This window comes from Canis lupus, chromosome 25 (assembly GCF_011100685.1).
Source record: "Canis lupus familiaris isolate Mischka breed German Shepherd chromosome 25, alternate assembly UU_Cfam_GSD_1.0, whole genome shotgun sequence".
Classification (NCBI taxonomy): domain Eukaryota; kingdom Metazoa; phylum Chordata; class Mammalia; order Carnivora; family Canidae; genus Canis; species Canis lupus.
Window position 1 is genome coordinate 13,674,007 of NC_049246.1, and position 18,684 is coordinate 13,692,690.

The window sequence follows — 18,684 nt, forward strand, 5'->3', positions numbered from 1 at the left end:
CATCATATTTTTCTCATAATTTTCTGCTCTCTCAGCAGTAACTCTGACAGTCCCTCTGGAGAAGGTCCCGAGTCTCAGAACGCCCTCAACAGCTACCAGATGGCACACAGGCTCTGGGCTGCTGCTTGGCATGGAGTTCCCTGGAGTGGCCCAAGGAGGCACCCTGCCCCTTGAGGGTGAGCCCTTGGGGCCTTCCCTCTCTCACTATTGGCATTCAGCACCTGTGGAGCATATAAGGCCATGTGTGACGTCAGCTGTATTTCACGCCACTAGTCTGGAATTAGTGACCTGTTTACAAAAGTCAGACTGCGCTTGCAGATGTGACAAAAAATAGGGAGGCCAAAAGGGTAGGCAACATATGACAGGCACTATATATAAACCAGAAGCACAGAATCCCCTTCTAATTATAAAAACACACAAAACATGTGCAGTCAAATCCAGCTTGAGCCAAATGCCACCATTTCCACACTCAGAATCTTCCAGAAAAAGAGCTAATTTAGATTTATGACTAAATCCCAGTGAGAAATGCTTTATTCCTCCATCAGCACCCCCACATCCCAACTTCTGTTGTAGGGGAGTGAGTGCCATATTAGGTAATTTGGAAACCTCAGTGTCATTACTGATTAGTTACAGGTACATAAAAACATACCCCTTACCTAAGAGATGATATAACTTTGCCAGCCAATTTCAGAACTAGCTACTGTGGTATTTTCAGACTTAAAAACTTCCTTCAGACCAAGGGTAACTTTAAAACAATGGTGAGTGAGCAGAGATAGTGCTGCTACCTTGGAAGACTACCCTCTTAATTTAGTTCTTTTCCCACATCATCTTTGGTAGGGTTTTATTCAGAGTTACTCTCAGGAATTTTGAACCTGCAATTCACTTGGCTTTTCTTTGAAACATCCTTTCCTTCAACAGGCATCCTGGTTATTACAAGTTAATACTGGATTATTATAGGGCAAGAGTGAATTGTGTGGGTCGAGGTAAATAAACATATCATTAAGGAGTAATGCATGGAAACAATCCCTGTGACTCAGTAAAAGGTCAATTTTAAAAGAGAAAAACAATGCCTTGACTCGACAAATACCCTGCTCTGATTGAATTCCCCTCCTATCAGATTGTGACTGCTTTACTGTAAGAGAAACCAGACTAATAGAACTAATCGGAAGATAATGGCATCATGGGAAACAGCAGGCCACTAAGATGGCTCTGGGTCAGGGCTGCTCTCTTCAGGCTGTAGGTGACTCTACCACCAGCCACCACCATCTATTCTGTTCCTCAGACCATTACCAGAGACAGTATGAGCCTTTCCATTACCTGCTTTTTTTTTTTTTTAAGATTTTATTTATTTATTCATGAGAGACACAGAAAGAGGCAGAGACACAGCAGAGGGAGAAGCAGGCTCTATGCAGGGAGCCCTATGTGGGACTCAATCCCAGGACTCAAGGATCACGCCCAGGGCCAAATGCAGGTGCTAAACCACTGAGCCACCCAGGGATCCCCTCCATTCCCCTCTTGAAGGATCATGCCTCTCATGCAGGGTGGAAGGATGGAAGGAGGGAAGATAAAAGGATGGAAGGACAGAAGGATGGAAGGATGGAAGAGCAGGGTCCAGGAAAGAGACACAGGAGAAAACATGACGATGAAAGGAAGCCGGCTATAGGCTGGGGTGGGGAAGGCAGTCCTGGGAGAAGCAGGAGCGGGACAGCCTGACCTTCTCTGATGTCCTTGCTGCAAAGACCAGGGCCTGGGAGAGACAGGCAAATGCCACACAGTGCTAAGTCCCCTTCCTCTCCTCAGAAAGTTCTCTTGGTCTCAATGGAGTAAACAGCCAGCAGGACAGGGAAAAAGGGATGAGGAGACATAAGAGGAGATGAAGAAGGGGCCCGGGGACTTGAGAAGGCTCAAGGGTGGTGGTCAACAGGTGACACAGAAGCAGAGGCCTTAGGGCAATTGAGTTCTGTTGACCCGACTGCTCTGATTGACTTGGGCCTCATTCCTCAAACATCAGACTTCTCAAAGCATGCTCAGGACTTTCTCAGGCCAAGGTAAGGAGCAAGAGCTTGCGAGTGGGAGTAGCCATATCACCAGAGGAAACAACAACAGACAGGAGAGGCTCACCACGGACCCAGCTCAGGTGAGCAGGACACAAGATCCCACTACCTTCCCAAGGAAGATGGCTTGAAGTGCGAGCCAGCACAGCCACTGACTTTAGAATCATCTTCTTGCTTCCTCCCATAGCCTGCTTTCTGAGATTCTGCTAATGAGCAGGAAAGACTGGAAGAGACAGGCAGGCAAAGAGAGTGGGAACAGGAGCAGGGGAATGGCACTTCTCCACAAAGAAATCAGTCCTTGAATATTGGGTAGCTGGGCGTGTGGGTGGTGAGTGACAGAGAGTGAAATCCTGAGATGATTTTTTTTTCCTCCAACACTGTTCAACTGCCATCCCCAAACCCCAAGGACAGAGGCAATCTGTGGAGTCCCTCTGTAATACTGCTGTGATGGCCAAGGGAGCAGAGGCCAACTCGACTTCAATTTGTACCGTTTGCTGAAGGCCACCCACCTTCTCAGAGGTGGCTACTCACAGCAGGGCAGAGCAAGATGCCCACTGTCCTTTCACTAACCAGCCTCCCACAATCTTGTGGAAGTGAGAACACAGAGAGTGGGCGAGACAGATGGGCCCAAAGAACTTGATTTCTCATCTTTTTTTGCCTCCACTCTCCCCTCCCCCAAGAGAAAGGCCAGTGTATGAAAGCGAGGAAATAACCAGAAATAAAAACTCCTTGCATTACTTCCTGTCCCTCTCAGAGTTTAAATCCATCCTGAGCTAAAAGCAGTATGTCTGCCAAGACTGTCAATCAAGGCCTCAATGACTTGCCAGATTTTTCTGTGTGTCCCCTTGACTTACACCTGCAGCCTGCATCCATCCGAGTTAATGGGAGTTCCATGTGGGTGCTGCAGCCCACACGGTGGTCTCCGGTTTTACCCACCATGGCCTATAGGGGGAGGACTTTTCTCAAGCCTTTTAAAGAAGGGATAAAGCTGAGAGGCAAGGGCTCTCCTCCACTTTTCCCCAGAATGCCACTCAGAGTTGGTAAAGCCCAATTACCTGTGAGTCCCCCTGCAGGACCAGAACAAGGCACAGGGTGGAAGACACTGCTTGTCATTCAGGAGGAATTAATTCTCATTCACTGAGAGCCTTGTCTAGGCCAGTCGCTTCTAAAATTCCTAACAATCGAGTGCATGAGAGACTTGCGTACACATTGGTTTGTAATAATAATAATAAAAATGTTTTTTTCATAACAAAATTATGCAGAAGGCTCTAAGCGCAGAGGAAACACACAGCACTTGGGGGACAGCATGTAGGGGGGATGGCGATTCAAAGAGTGCATTGGGTGGGTGCATTGGATGAATGGCTGTTAGGAGCCCCCCCTTGCAGCCTAAGGTCAAATCTCTGGTACCCTTCTGATCATATGACCATGGTAGGTAGGTTCCTTAACTTCGCCAGGACTTGGTTTTACATCTCTAAAATAGGAATTGGACTGACAATTAAATATATAAAGCATTCGATAAAGCGCCCAGCACTTGGTTAGCCTTTTTTTTTTTTTCTTAAGATTTTATTTATTCCTGAGAGACACAGAGGCAGAGACATAGGCAGAGGGAGAAACAGGCTCGCTGCGGGGAGCCCAATACGGGTCTCGATCCCAGGACCCCGGAATCACGACCAGAAAGAAGAGGACTCTTCTCAATATTGCCATTCCTTCAGAGAATAGGGACGAGGAACTTGCGGCTGATTTTTTAAGCTGTAAAGCAGATGTTTCTTCGGAATAAATAACATTGAATGAGTTCCTAAAAGTGACAGTATGCAAACCATCTTTTAATGATTAGGCAAGCATCTTTGCCTAGCATGCCACATGGGGTTTAATAAATATTAACTAGAGATGATTGCTCAGCCTCCGAAACAGTTAACAAGCACAAAGTGCCAAAAATCAAACCTATGAACATTTTACAGATTTAGGGTACATAGGAGTTGCTCTCGCCCTAGAAAACTCAATTTTCTCTGCCCTGTTTCGCACGGACTCGGTTTTATAGGGAAAAGGTGGACTTGAATAGGTTATTTATTTGGAAACTCGGACCGGCTGCATAGGACTGTGGCACTGTCCTTCTCATTTAACCCCTTTGGAAATCTGATCTGTACTGATTTTAAAAAAGGAGGGAACAGTCAGGCATGCTTAATCTTTTCAAATAATTAAGATTTTATCTATGCCTCGCACAGCCTCTCCTGTTCCCCTTGGTTTGGCACTTAACTCTGCGTTTAAAACCTCCCTAATACGATAATGATAATGCCATCTTCTCCGTCATTATCTCGTGGTTGCAGGGCTATCTGACTGATCCCCAGTCAGGTTTTGGCGGCCACTGGCCCCTGCATTCCTGCCTGAGCCCTGCAGGAAACAGAGCCTCCGCAGCTGCCAGCGTTTATTTACACACATTCCTGCCTCAAATTGAATTAATGAGCATAATTTAACTCAGGCGATGTCCTCCCTGGCTCTCCTTCCTCTTTGCTCCACTGGCCAGCCTGTTTTCTCCCTCACACCCTCCCATGGAGATCTTACTGGAATGGATTCAGGCACTCTGCTAGCATGGACAAAACTCCAGACTTCTCCTTTAACGTCCTACGAACCACGTGGGGCACTGGTTAGAATGTAGATCCTAGTCTGGCAGCTCCACGTTGGGGATTGAGATTCAGCATTTGAACAAAGCCTCTCTCTAGTGATACTGAGGCTGCCTGTCTGGGGGCCACACCTGGAGTAGCAGGGTTACTGAAGGCCTCACCTGCACTGAATATAACAAGCCATGTCCTCAATGAGTCATCGAAAGGCAAATGCTAACTTCTGATCTTTCCCATCAGTCTGATGTCAGGGAAGGTTTACCAAAAGATTCCCCATAGGGGATCTGTTTACCTTGTCTACTTTTCCCATGTGTGTACAGAGAAAACAGAGTAAGTCAAACCACAAGTCCCATGAACTCCTAAACACAGCCCTACACAAATTCCAAACTTAGGAGCTAAAGAAAGTGCAGAATTGGAATCCTGGGACCTTTAACTTTTACCCAAAAAGCAAAAGTAACCCCACCTAAGAAACTTCAGTGTGGATGTGGTTAGATGCAGGAGGTCTGTTTATTGCATTGGGCAGACCAATAAGGAATTTCCTGCATGCTATGCCAAAGTCAGAGCGCAAGGAACTTTCTCTGAAGTCTGTGCAGTGAAACCAGCAGATCTCCTGTGTATTCACACATTGTATACCTTCGCTAGTTATCCCTGGCAAAAATCCTTCCAAATTCTACCAAGTGTGGAAAAGGATTAAAAGGGAAAAGAGAAAAACATCCCCCTAAAACAAAAGAAGGTAAATGAATATATTTGAAAACCTCTGTTGATGGGTTGGATTTTATTCTTCCTGGAAACGAATGCATGTAATACCTCCAGCAATAAATATCCTTAACCTTGGACCTCAGACTGTTTGTCCAGGTCCACACAACTCCATATCTGGCTGCTTCAATAGAGAAAGGCTTTCACGTCGAATTTTGCACAGAAAAGTAGATTTGGGGAATTTTCTTTTCTGAGGAAAGATTGAATTTATCATGAAACATTTTTCACTGAGAAACCAGTAAAATGAACCACCTTTTTACCCAAACCACAACGACTGCAAATTCCTTTGCTAGAAAAGCTGGCTGCTGCTGTTGAAAAGATTAACTTATGCTGACTAGCTTTGGGGGCATGCAAGGGTACATGTGGTTGTGTTTTCAGTGTACATGTAATGACAAATAGTAGCTACTGCAAGGGGGAAGAATGGTAGCTTATCAATACTATTTCCTGACTGTAAAGGTTCTTCCAGCAGATGCATATGTATTCACCTGAATGTATTCCAGAAGAATCTTCAAAATGCCTAAATTCTGCAAAAACAAAGTTCATCTGAAACTTAACTTCGTTACCACTTACAGCCTCACTGTCAGGATTATAAATGGGGTAGCAACTTCCCTTGGTTTTAGTAACTAAGTCTCTCAAGCTGAACCTGCCACAGTGTTTTAATTAATATGACGGAGCAATGCTAATCACATTTTTTTCTCTTCTCTCTCTCTCTCTCTCTCTCTTTTTTTTTTTGGTTGCTCCTGACTTGATAGTAACTGAGAAAACAAAGAAATTACACTTTTTAATCTGATGGAAGGTTTAGCTCTTGTGACAAGGGGCAACCCTCCTATGGATCGGCTACTGGATATTCTTGATGCGCTAGGAAGAGGAAAATTGTTATTTGAATAGTTATAGATAAGTTTTAGGTAATTATCTATCTACAGATCATTAATTTCTGATTTTAGGATTATCTGAGATTTGATTATCCATCACAGGCCTCTGTTCCAAACAGGCCACACCATGGACAGTCCCTGCAGCTTCTGTCCTGGATGCCACCCCCTCTTTACCATCTGCATTTAAAAAAATATTTATTATTTGTGTGTGTGTGTGTGTGTGTGTGTGTGGTGTCTCAGAGAGAGAGAGAGAGAGAGAGAGAGAGAACACATAGAGGGAGAAGGAGAAGCATTTTTCCCACTGAGCAGGGACCCCGACCTGGGGCTCGATCCCAGGACCTCAAGATCATGATCTGAGCCAAAGGCAGATACTTAACTGACTGAGCCCCCCAGGTGCTCCTACCATCTACATTTTTAAGCATGCTAAGCTCAGGTCTGCCTTTCCCCAAACTCTAGTCTTCTTACAGGGAGGACTCTTGCGTTGTCTCTGCTCATTACTGAGTATGATGTAGTGTGACTGTACTTCTCAGAAATACTCCAATTACCTGTTAAGTTAAGCAAATTTTCTTCTCACTAAGAGAAGCTGTGCCAGAAAAGGTCTAGGATTCTTCTCACTTCTTTCCCATATGGAAGCCCAATGGAAAAGATGTTTTTCCCTCCTGTTATTTGCAGGAGAATGTGGGCACTGCCAGGATCATTATAAAATACATTTGGGTCAGCTGATAATAAATCTGCTAGAAAAACCATCCACAGAAAGGAAATGGCTGGTGCACAGCAGCAGACTGGGGTGGTCCATCACATGTTCCTGCCTGCACTTCAGGTATCTCAAGGATTGTTTGGAGAAGTTGAGTCCCAAGCCCATCACTAGAAGAGGTACATAGCTAATGGCCATGGTGCCAGGTGGTGTCCTGACCACATGGTCCCAGGGTGGCTTCCGTAGGTTCTACCAGCCTTCTTAGCCTAGTTCTTAAGCCTTTCCGTACATTCTGTGGGTTGCATCACTTCCTTCCACATATTCCTTTTCTGTTTATCATGTCAAAGTCAGTTTTCTTTTCCTTTGTTCACTGCAACCAAGGACCCTGACTGGTGTAATTAACAACAACAACAACAACAAAACAACAACAACAAAGTGAAGCATGTTTGGTTTATAGCCCCAAATAGGCAAGGTCAAGTCTATTGGCCAATGGAATAGCCTGCTCTCCCTCAGAAGACTTCATTCAGTGCCGCTACTGGAGATATTTTCCTGGGTGTTCAGTGAAAAGAATTTTGAAGAAAGAGACACTAGCAAGGAATAAGAAATTTAAATTTTAAGATTTCTTTTCCCATGGAAATAAAGCCACAACAAAAGATAATATCTAGAGTCCTGATTCTTTGAGTTTACTTAAAATCTTGTCCTCAATGCCAAATACCTTTTCCTCCTTTGCCACTTCAACATGGCCTATAGATCAAGTATGTGTGCAGACCACTTGTGTCCTATTGGAGAAAATAACATAAAATATCTGTCACGAGACTGGTGGGACAATGCTATAAATGCTATAATGCAAGCCCACCAGCACAAGTGAAAATTAATGATGCTAGGTGCATCTCTGGATGTGTTGGGTGGAACTCTGGTGATGAGTGGGAGTGAAGGGAAGGTAGCTTCAAGGTTGAAGCCTGTGTGACTGTGGAGGGTGGTGATACCCCTGCAGAGGAGGAACCAGGGAAGGCATGAGAGCCAGAGAAAGACAATGAAGATTTCAGAGGCTAAGCAAGTGGCTGACACAGAACTGGTCAAAATTATTTAGATTAACCATATGGTTGGTACCATCCTATAATATTACTCGTTGGTTTTTATACGATTGTACAACAAATAACAACCCAAAATGTCTGAGATTGCCTGATTGGCAATGATTTGGGGAGGATGAATATAATCATTTGGCTTATATTCTAGCCCTTTCCTCCCATCTCAGTCATTGGTTCTTTCAACGCTTACTGAAATGTCTTCTACATGCCAATGACTGTGTTTTCCTCAAAAGTTTTCCAAACCACGGGAAGAACTGAAAACCTCGTTTTCTCCAATGTTGAGTGGATGTGAGTGGCTCAACTATCAACCTTTTGCTTATAATCTATTTACCAAATTATTTTCTTATGTAATCTTCTAAGATTGACATGTATTTCAGGTTTTGAAGGCTGTCTTTCCACGTACAGTATGGGCTCTGTTAGGAAGCCATTAGAAAAGGAGCATTTTCCCCTTTGATAGCAACTGCACGCAATGAGTAATGTCCTCATGAGCTCTTAATGAACAAAACTACTTTCCAAGCCATGTCTGAAGGGTTGAAGGGCTTGTAAAAATGGTTTGAGAATTCATGGAAACAGCATGAGAAGGGCTTTCTCGGCAAAACTGTGATCAATAAACTACAATGTAAACTTAAGCCATTATAGTGGTGGACAAAAGCTTAGAAAAACCCTTGTGCTAAAGAACACGAGAGAAGTGGGCAGCCTGGGTGGCTCAGCGGTTTAGTGCCTGCCTTCAGCCCAGAGCATGATCCTGGAGATCTGGGATCGAGTCCCACGTCAGGCTCCACGCATGGAGCCTGCTTCTCTCTCTGCCTGTGTCTGTGCCTCTCTCTCTCTGTGTGTGTCTCTCATGAATAAATAAATAAAATCTTAAAAAAAAAAAAGATATCCTGGAGGAAACTACTACTGAAAGGGATCTTGAGTTAAGAGAAAGTGAAGAGCAGGGGGTGGAAATAACAGAACATCAGAGGGAAAAAGAGTCAAGAACTAGCTTCAAAGAAGGCAAAATACATATAAAACTAAGGAAGACAAGCAACTTTCTATGAAACTGAAAGCAAAATGACATGGAAAATTCCGAAATAATACATCTTCAAACACATCATATTATTAGTGAGATGTTCAATGTTTAGAGCTTTGAGTTTTGGAAGCTCATCTCACCCCATCCAGTTTAGAGAATGAAGAGGTGGGCTCTGGAGACCACCCGAACCCAAACTGCAACTTTCTAGAACAACTACCCAGTATTTCAGGTACATAAACAACATTGAGAAATAAAGGAGTAATTCCATTTCTCTAAGAGAAAAAAAGGTTGTTTTGGGGAGAAAGTAGCCCTAAAATGGCATCTATCTGGTAGGTGGCAGCCTATCACTAAGACCTATGTTAGAAGGACTTCAGCTTGAGCAGAATTCACATTCATGCTGTATATGAGAATACTGCCTTCATTAGGTTATTCCACTATGTTTGAACCATCAAAAACACTGGGGAAGAAAAGGATTAGTTTTTCTTTTAACAAAATGAACAAATCCCCAAGTAGACAATTTGCTAGTTTTCTAAAATTGCTTCTTGATTTTATATTTCCTGTTCAAAACAAACTATTCTGACATAATAAGTTGCTTTCTAAAATCATGGTCATCTCATATTTTAAAAAATCGCATTTAGAATCAACAAGTTTATATTACAGAAAACTACCATAATGCCCTAATGCAATTCTCTTTGAACGATGGAAGAATTTAATGTGTACATGTGTGTATGTGTTTTACCACCCAGGCAAGGGCTTTTTTTTTTTTTTTTTTTTTTCACTTTAAATGATTTAGTAGTCAGGTAAGTTAACACAAAATAACTCATATGTCCTCTATTTTCTTTTGTTTCTAAGAATTAATTTTCCCACATTAATCATAAAAAGGGAAGATCCTGACTTCCTGTCTTATAGGACTTTTATGCATGGTCAATTTTTCTCTTTCTAGATACTATAACTGGGAAACTCAACAACTCTGCAATTTCCTTCAGTGAAATGTGAAAACCTTCCCTCTCCAGATTGCCTTGTCCCACCTGGCCTTCTCTGTCACATTAAGACTTCTGGTGCTCCCTGTTATCAATCACATTTCCCTCCCTCATTTTCTTCCTCTCTTCTTCTGCTTCTGGTTTTACTGGATACAGAATCACTTTACTTACTGCTTTTCTTTCCTTTACTTATGATGCTCTGTTAGAGACAAAAAGTTTCAAATCATAAACTTTTCCTTTTCTTGTAATATCACTTTACTTGACACTAAAATTCTATGCCCCAACTTGGCTCTTGGTTCCAGATCTACTCATGCTTTAAATCTCTTTTCTAAGGCAATAAAGGAGCCTGGAATGCTCCACCATCTGGCTGAGGTCCAGTCCCCACAGAGAAGGTCTAATTTCTTCCATGAAATCATCCCAGATTTATCAGAGGCCAGCTGTCACCTAAATTCTCCCTAACCTTGACCTTTTTTTGACCAAAACCTAACTATGAACTTATATTTATTACTCCAAATATATATTTGTCCCTTCAATATAATAAGGAAAATGCCATCCACTGATACAGTGGGTTAGAGAACTTACATTTCTGCCAAATGCACTATCTTCAGCTTTATCTCCCATATTGAGACCACTGGATAATGATTAGCTTAGCACTTTCTCCACTTGTGTACTCAAGAATTCGTCTTTATCCATTCTTGCTGTTCCTTTACTAGCAGTTCCAAAACAAACACTTGCCATGAAATAATTTAACCTTACTATCAATCCTTTACAAATACCAGTATCAATAAATACTATATCCCAGATATCACCCATGTAGCTAAAGTAGCCTGGCTACAATTTTATTATTTTATTTTATTTTATTTATTTATTAATTATTATTTTTAAGATTTTATTTATTTATTCATGATAGTCACAGAGAGAGAGAGAAAGAGAGAGAGAGAGAGAGAGAGAGAGAGAGAGGCAGAGACACAGGCAGAGGGAGAAGCAGGCTCCATGCAGGGAGCCCGACGTGGGATTTGATCCCGGGTCTCCAGGATCACGCCCTGGGCTGAAGGCAGGCGCTTAACCGCTGAGCCACCCAGGGATTCCTGGCTACAATTTTAAATGGAGATGTTCTAGAGATCTTTTTTTGAAAAGATTTTATTTATTTATTTGAGAAAGAGAGCAAGCATGAGCAGTGGGGAGGGACAGAGGGAGAGGGAGAAGCAGACTCCCCGCTGAGCAGGGAGCCCGATGACGTGGGGCTTGATCCCAGGACCCCAAGATCACAACCTGAGTCAAAGGCAGACACTGAACTGACTGAGTCACCTGGGCACCCTGTTCTAAAAATCTAATAATCTGGAAATTATTCTTTGGGTGGGAAAAATGCATTTTTTTAGCTACTGCTTTTTTAGCACACTTAAGGAAAAATGTTAAATTCATTAAACTATCCATCACTCATTACGCACAGATCCTTTCTAGGCTATTTCCAAATGTTTGAATGTGTGGCATCTGTTTTCATTATCAATTCAGCATATGGATATTAAGAACCTATTGCACAAAGCCAAATCCATTCCCCAATTCGATATGAGAGGTGTTTCATTTAATTTTGTTAATTCACTCATTTAAATATTTACTGAATGCTAGGAAAGACAGGAGACAGGTTTCAAGGCTATATTGAAGAGCACTCACTTTCCTCTTATAGCTTCCAGTTTAGAGGGAAAAAACTGATATAAACTATGAAATCACATCAATGTATTTAAAACATATTTTTAAAAACTGTGGCAAAAAAACACATAACAAAATTTATCATCTTAACCCTTTTTCAGTATGTAGTTTAGCAGCATTAACTGTGTTCACACTGTTGGGCAATATATCTCAAATATATTGAGATATATTTAATATATTGCAAAACTGATATATTTAATATATATCAGATATTTAAAATATCAGATATATTTAATATATCAGATATATTTAATATATTGCAAAACTGACACTCTGTTATACCCATTAAACACTACCTCATCTCTCCCCTGGCCTTCTAGCCCCTGGCAACCGCCATTCTACCTTCTATTTCTATAAACTTGACTTTTTTAGGTAGTTCATATGAGTGGAATCATAATGGATTATCCCTTTTGTGCCTGGCTTATTTCATTTAGCATCATAATGTCAAGGCTCATATGTATTACAGCACATGACAGGACTTCTTTCTTTTTGAAGGCTGCATAATATTCCTTTGTATACATAGATTGCCTTTTGGTTACCTATTCACCTGTCAGCAGACATTTGGGTTGTTCCTCTTTCTTAGCTGTTGTGAATACTACTGCTATGAACAAGGTTGTACAAATATCTCTCCAAGAGCCTACTTCCAATTCTTTTGGGTATATACCCAGAAGTGGAATTGCTGGGTCATATGGCAATTATGTGTTTAATTTTTTAAAGTTTATTTATTTAAACAATTTCTACACCCAATGTGGGGCTTGAACTCACAACCCTGAGATCAAGAACTGCATGCTCTACCTACTAAGCTGCCAGGTGCCTCTCTGTGTTTAATTTTTTTGAAGAACTTCCATACTACCTACTGTACCTGGTGTACAGTGATACACCATTTTACAGTCCTACCAACTGTGTACAAGGATTTCACTTTTCTACATTTTCATAACACTTATTATTTTTTTTAATAGTGGTCATCCTAATGGGTATAAGGTATTATTTTGTGTACACGTGTAAATTTTTCATTGTGGTTAAGTGCAACAAAAGGAGAGGTAAGTAATGTTAAGGGCACATGTGCTAAGAGGATTTAATTCTGGTCAGGAATGCAAGGAAGGGCACCCTCATGAGGTAATGACTCATGTGGTCTGAAAAGTATATAAACATTAGCTAGGTGGAAGGCAGAGACCAGGCTATTCAGAAGGAGAGAAGTAGGTGCAAAAGCACTGTGAAAGCACTCCAGGAAGTGAGAGACCGGCGGGGATGGAGTGAGGAGTGAGGAACCGTAGGACAGGAGCGGGTCAGGGCTTCACAGGGCCTTGGGAACCAGGTAAACAATCTAGAACTTTATCCTGAAGGCAACAAGAAGCAGAGGAACAACCACATCAGATTTGTGTCCTGAAAGCCTGTTTTGACTATAAGTAGAGCAATGGATCCAGACAGACTGGATGCTAGATAGCTAGTCAGAAGGCTACTGCAATAGTCTAGGCAAAAAATGCTATAGCACCAACTAACTGGATGGGCTAAAAATGGAGAGAGAAAGATATATGTAAGAGATATTTAGGAGGTTAAAATGACAGAGGGCTTGTATTAAGTATCATGATGGAGAAAAGGGGCTTGGAACTCTATAAGGAAAAAAGGACACAGGATTCACATGATCTTAGAAATGACACAATAATCTGGGGTGCCTGGGTGGGTCAGTCAGTAAAGTGGCTGCCTCTGGCTCAAGTCATGATCTCAGGGTCTTCGGATAGAGCCCCACAACAGGTCCTCTGCTTGGTGGGGTCCTGCTTCTCCCTCTGCCACCACTCTGTGTACTTGTGTGTGCTCTTTCTGTCAAATAAATAAATAAAATCTTAAAAAAAAAAAAAGAAATGACATACTAATCCTACTTAGAAATTGCCACGTATTGAACAAATTAACCATTTATTAGTAACAGAGCTAATTTATTTTTGGTGCCATAGATTATTATTGCTCAGCTGGTTGCAGTGTGACATAAATGTGACCAGAGTCCTGGATCCTGACCCCTTTTCTCCCACATTCAGGAGGAAATGTCTGGCCAACACTTTGGAAAAACTACTTAAAATCAGACCCACACTTTATAAATCATGGTTTATAAACCCTGCTTAAAGCAATTAATAAGCATAGATTAAGAGCTTGGTTGTCTGAGATTTAATTTTTAGGGAAAGCATTATGTAAGAGCCAAGACCCTTTTAAGAGCAAGCAGCTACAATGAAAGTTAGGTAGTCCCTACCCTGCATGTAGGGAAGGGACTTGATGGACCAAGCTTCTCCCAGGTCCCAATCTTATCTGAGGCTGGGTTTCCTTACATCTTAATCTTACTTGCACTAAAATTGAACTTTGGAAAATAAAGCTGTATTTCCAATTCTTAGTTGGTCAAGAGCTGTGCCGTCCAGTACAGTGGCCACTGGACAGAGGTGGCTCCAGGTCTGATCTGACTTGAGATGTACCATACGTCTAACACACACAGGGGATTTCAAAGATTTAGTACAAAAAAAGAACATAAATTATCTCATTAATAATTTCTTTCAATGTTGGGCTAAGTATATTAATAAAACTAATTTAACTTATGATTTTTTACTTTTTTAATGGAGCCACTAGAAAACTGAATGTTATACATATGTCTCCCATTATGTTTCTATTGGATGGCAGTGCTCAGGACCATTCGACTCTGACATTTTGAATTATTGGCTGTCAAGGGGAAAAGACCTCTCTCAGAAAAACTTCCATTTCTTAACATCTCTGTCTCAAACAATTAGTTCTACCCAAGGCTGTCTTCTTGTTTTTGGTGGGGAAGGAGGTGAGGGAAGCTACACGTAGGCAATATCCCTTGGTGCTCAATGTAGAGACAAAGTAGAAAAGTTCACGAGCTGCTTTTCTGCATCATATGCAGAATGACTGCCGATTTTCCAGAAGGATATGAGAGTTTCATCTTAACTTGACTCAGTCAGTTTTACCTTTTGTGTCTGTGACTTAGCAATTTCTTCATTTTCAGAAGTACCAGAAATCAAACTTCAATGATCTTGAGCAAAAATGGGAATATATCAATTTATACAGCTTCAAGCAGAGCTAGATTCAGCAGTGCACTCAGTGCCATGCTCTCTCAGTTCAGCTTTCCTCTGTGCCCTGTTCATCCCCAGCCAGGCTTTCTTTCTGTGGTGGCCACTGGCAGTTCCAGCCTGACATCATCCCTGTATAACAAACCCAGCAGCAAGGGTGCTTTCCTTTTCCCTTACTAGTTTCTGTAGAATAAAACCCCCAGTGTGGGTCATCATGCCCATTCCTGGATCAGTCACCGTGGTCCATGATATGAATATCCTGGTTGGCTCGTCCTCGGTGGCAGATTCAGACCCCGAGGTGGAGCAGAGGCAGAACCAGCATTGTCTAAACAACACATTCTGGAAAAGGGGGAAGGGATTTAGGGGCCAGAAAAATAGGAAGCGGATGTAGGGCAGGGGATTGGTGGCAAGATGCTCTGGCACCTAGGATGCAAAAGGCATGTTTGCTGCTGCTGAGTCGAGTGGGTGGGACTTGCTCAGAAGTCTACATATTTAAACATGTCCTTCTTTCAGTTTCTATCCTATATTACAATCAGGTTGTGGTAATCAAAAAACTAAAGCAAAACTCATGAATGAATGTGCACTATAGGCACAGACACAGGAAACTTATGTTTCTCTTTTCTCATCTTTAGCCAAAGGAATGCCAAGCACTTAGTATAGCTGGTTAATCTTGGTTCAAAAAGCATATAATCTTGATGGATTCTGATTTTTTTTAAAGATTTTATTCATTTATTCATGATACACACACAGAGGCAGAGACATAGGCAGAGGGAGAAGCAGGCTCCCTGCAGGGAGTTCGATGTAGGACTCCATCCCAGGACCCCGGGATCGCAACCTGAGCTGAAGGCAGACGCTTAACTACTGAGCCACCCAGGTGCCCCGAATTCTGATATTTTGTGATGTCAGTGGCCACAAGCGTAATTGAAGATCTCGCCTACTTTAAATCTTTTCACTATTTTCATCTTCTTAGGTTCTGTCAACAGCAGCTTTATATCACTGTTTATACAAAAGAGGAAAGTCCTGGCCTGCGCTTAATAGCGCGTGGTGATTCTATGGAGTCTAACCTTTCTTGCAAGGTTATCTTTCCTTGCACAAATCCATTATGTCAGGCAGCTCTCCACCTCCTAAATAGAACAAACCTAAAGAACCCTGTTGTCTCTGGGCGGGAGGACAACGCACCCCCAGGATGGTCACCCAGACAAAGCTATTTTCCTCTGCAGATGTCAGGGTAAGTCAACCCCTGCATAGAATCTCTCAACTCCAGTGCCCCACATACACATTTCCACATGTTTGGAGAAAGGAAAAGTTCAAAACCACATCAAATGTACTCTGTGACCACAGAGTATAAATATTACAAACAAACAAAATCAGCATGTAATGTGTACTTTAATTTGCTGACAGATATTTAAAAAAATTAACATCCGAATGAATGGCAAATGCTAACACCACAACAAAACCTTTCACTGAAGAGAAAAATAACTCACAATCAAAGCCGCCTGGTCTCTAATTAGCACACAGCATCCTTGAAACAAGAGGCCAAAATAAAATAAACTGCCAAAAGAAAGAGAACAGTTGTGGTGGGTGGATGTGTGTGTGTGTGTGGGGGGGGGGGGGGGGAAGGAGGCAGGAACTAAAACATTAGGCTTTCCATGAAGTACTTAAAAAAAAGACATTGTCTGAAACCTTCTTTCCTGGGGTTCAAGGCCAGAAGATTGCAGCTCAAACTCAGTGTACGTGTATGCTTCTGACTCTATGATCATGTTTTAAAAATTCTACTACACTGCAGGGCAAGTGATTTCAGATGCAACTGAATAAAAGTAAAATTTTAAGGGGATTCAACTGACACCTGGCTTGGACCATGCATCACCCTGGGTGCTCTCTATGGTGACCACGTGTGGGCATCTATACCCCGGAGTCTAGCAGACTTGGCAAGACTCAGCTACTCCATTCCATAGCTTGACCAAAGTGCTGCTGCTTTCTTCCCAAGCCTCTGTACTCTCCTAGGGCTGCTAGGTTATCCGATGAGCTAACACGTGATTCACTGTGTAATTGCCAATGTATAGCAATTTATTCCTGTATTTACAGGAAGGTACATCTGTCTGAGACATAGTTCTCAGTAAACATCACCGACCATTATTCACCTGCCTTGGTTTCTTCAATCTCCCTATTTGTTTAAAAGATTTTATTTATTTGACAGAGCACAAGCAGCTTCAGGCAGAGAAGGAGAGGGAGGAGGCTCCCCGCTGAGCAAGAAGCCCCATGTGGGCTCCATCCCAGGGCTCTGGGATCATGATCCAAGCCTAAGGCAGATGCCTAACCAGCTGAGCCATCCAGGTGCCCTTCAATCTCCCTATTAACTCCAAAGTAGATACTATCTACTCCATATACTTGATGAAAAGGAGGCTCAAAATAACACAGTTGCAGACAGTACAAACAATGGACTCAACTTTATGTATTCTTAGGCGTTAGGTTAACAGGGTTCAAATCCCACTTTCAATGTCAGGATTTGAACTGAAGAGAGAGGTTTGATTCTGGTGACCCCAAAACTCAGACTACTTCTGCAGATCCCGTCAGGCTTGGCACAGAAGTAACCAGGAGAAAGTGGTGCTGGCCCCATTCCTGCCTGTGGAAAGGATCTTTAAAAATATACTTTCCCCCTTGTTCAGAAATCAGGGAAAGGCAAACAAAAACAACTTGGCATGACATGAAACAAATACAAAGGCCATGTTCGGATGGAACTGTTATTCGATGCCTGAATTTTCTGATTTTAGAGCCCAAATATTTATAGGCCTGGGAGAACTCATCTTGATATCTCTGATCAAGGGAAGGTTTGTTTTTCTTTTCATTATCGATAAAGAATTTTTGGTTTTAGTTTCAATTTTTTCCCGGTGTAGAGATTGTCTCTGACAGGAATTAGTGTGTGGTGCCTTTAAGGAAGGCAAACATGAGAGGAGGGGCGGGGGGCCCTGGTCATCACAGGTGATAAGAGTTAACAGATAACAGGAGAAACCAGAGTTTTTCATTTTGCTCATTTTGTTATTTATTCAGATAAAAACGGCATCCAGAAACACAGCAAGTCAATCTTATCATTACACAAAATGTATGAGTTTAAAAGCCAGAATGAAAATCAGGCTTTAGCAAATAATTTGGCCAAATTCAATAAACAAGAAAGCTTGCACAAAGAAGATGCCAGAAAGTTATTTCAAGCCAAGAGGCAAGTCTCTACTGATGGGACTTTCTACCTTATCAGGCTGACCACTTTTCACACAAGCTAGGCCATAGGCCTGTGTACATTATTTGAGGAAAACAGGACCTGCTCTATTCAATGTTGCTGTGTTATTCCAATAAGACAATTCCTACAAGCTTGTGGTATTCATGTTAGATGTTTCTGGGATGTTATTACCTAAAATACTAGTAACTGTGACATTAAAAGTAATTCTTTACCAAATATTTATTTATTTATTTATAATTTAAATTTTACTTAGTTAACATACAGGGCAATATTGGTTTCAGTAGTAGAATTCAGTGATTCATCACTTACATAGAACTCTCAGTGCTCATCACAGCAAGTGCCCTCCTTAATCCCCATCTACCTTCCCCCATCAGCCTTCAATTTGTTCTTTATCGTTAATGTCTTATGGTTTATTTCCCTCTCTACCCCTCTCTACCACTGTGGCAATCCAGTGGTTCCCTTCTCCTATGTTCATCTGTTTTCTTTCTTAAATCTTATATATGAGTGAGATCATAGAATAACTGTCTTTCTCTATCTTATTACACTTGGTATAATACTCTCTAGCTCCATCCACACCATTGCAAATGGCAAGGTTTCATTCTTTTTGAT

At 41.8% G+C, this 18,684-nt stretch overlaps 1 protein-coding gene across 14 annotated transcripts in view; it reads right to left on the minus strand.

The window, feature by feature from the left end:
• The window catches only part of ATP8A2 (ATPase phospholipid transporting 8A2), a 574,503-nt gene that overhangs the window by 118,662 nt on the left and 437,157 nt on the right, over positions 1-18,684 (minus strand). The window contains exon 34 of one of the 14 annotated variants that reach the window (XM_038573458.1): positions 13,486-13,596. The exons of the other annotated variants lie outside the window; for them this stretch is intronic. Coding sequence (XP_038429386.1) covers positions 13,501-13,596 — 96 coding nt within the window. The 3' untranslated portion in view covers positions 13,486-13,500. Of the gene's footprint in view, positions 1-13,485; positions 13,597-18,684 lie in introns of those variants that run through there. 14 annotated transcript variants of the gene reach the window in all.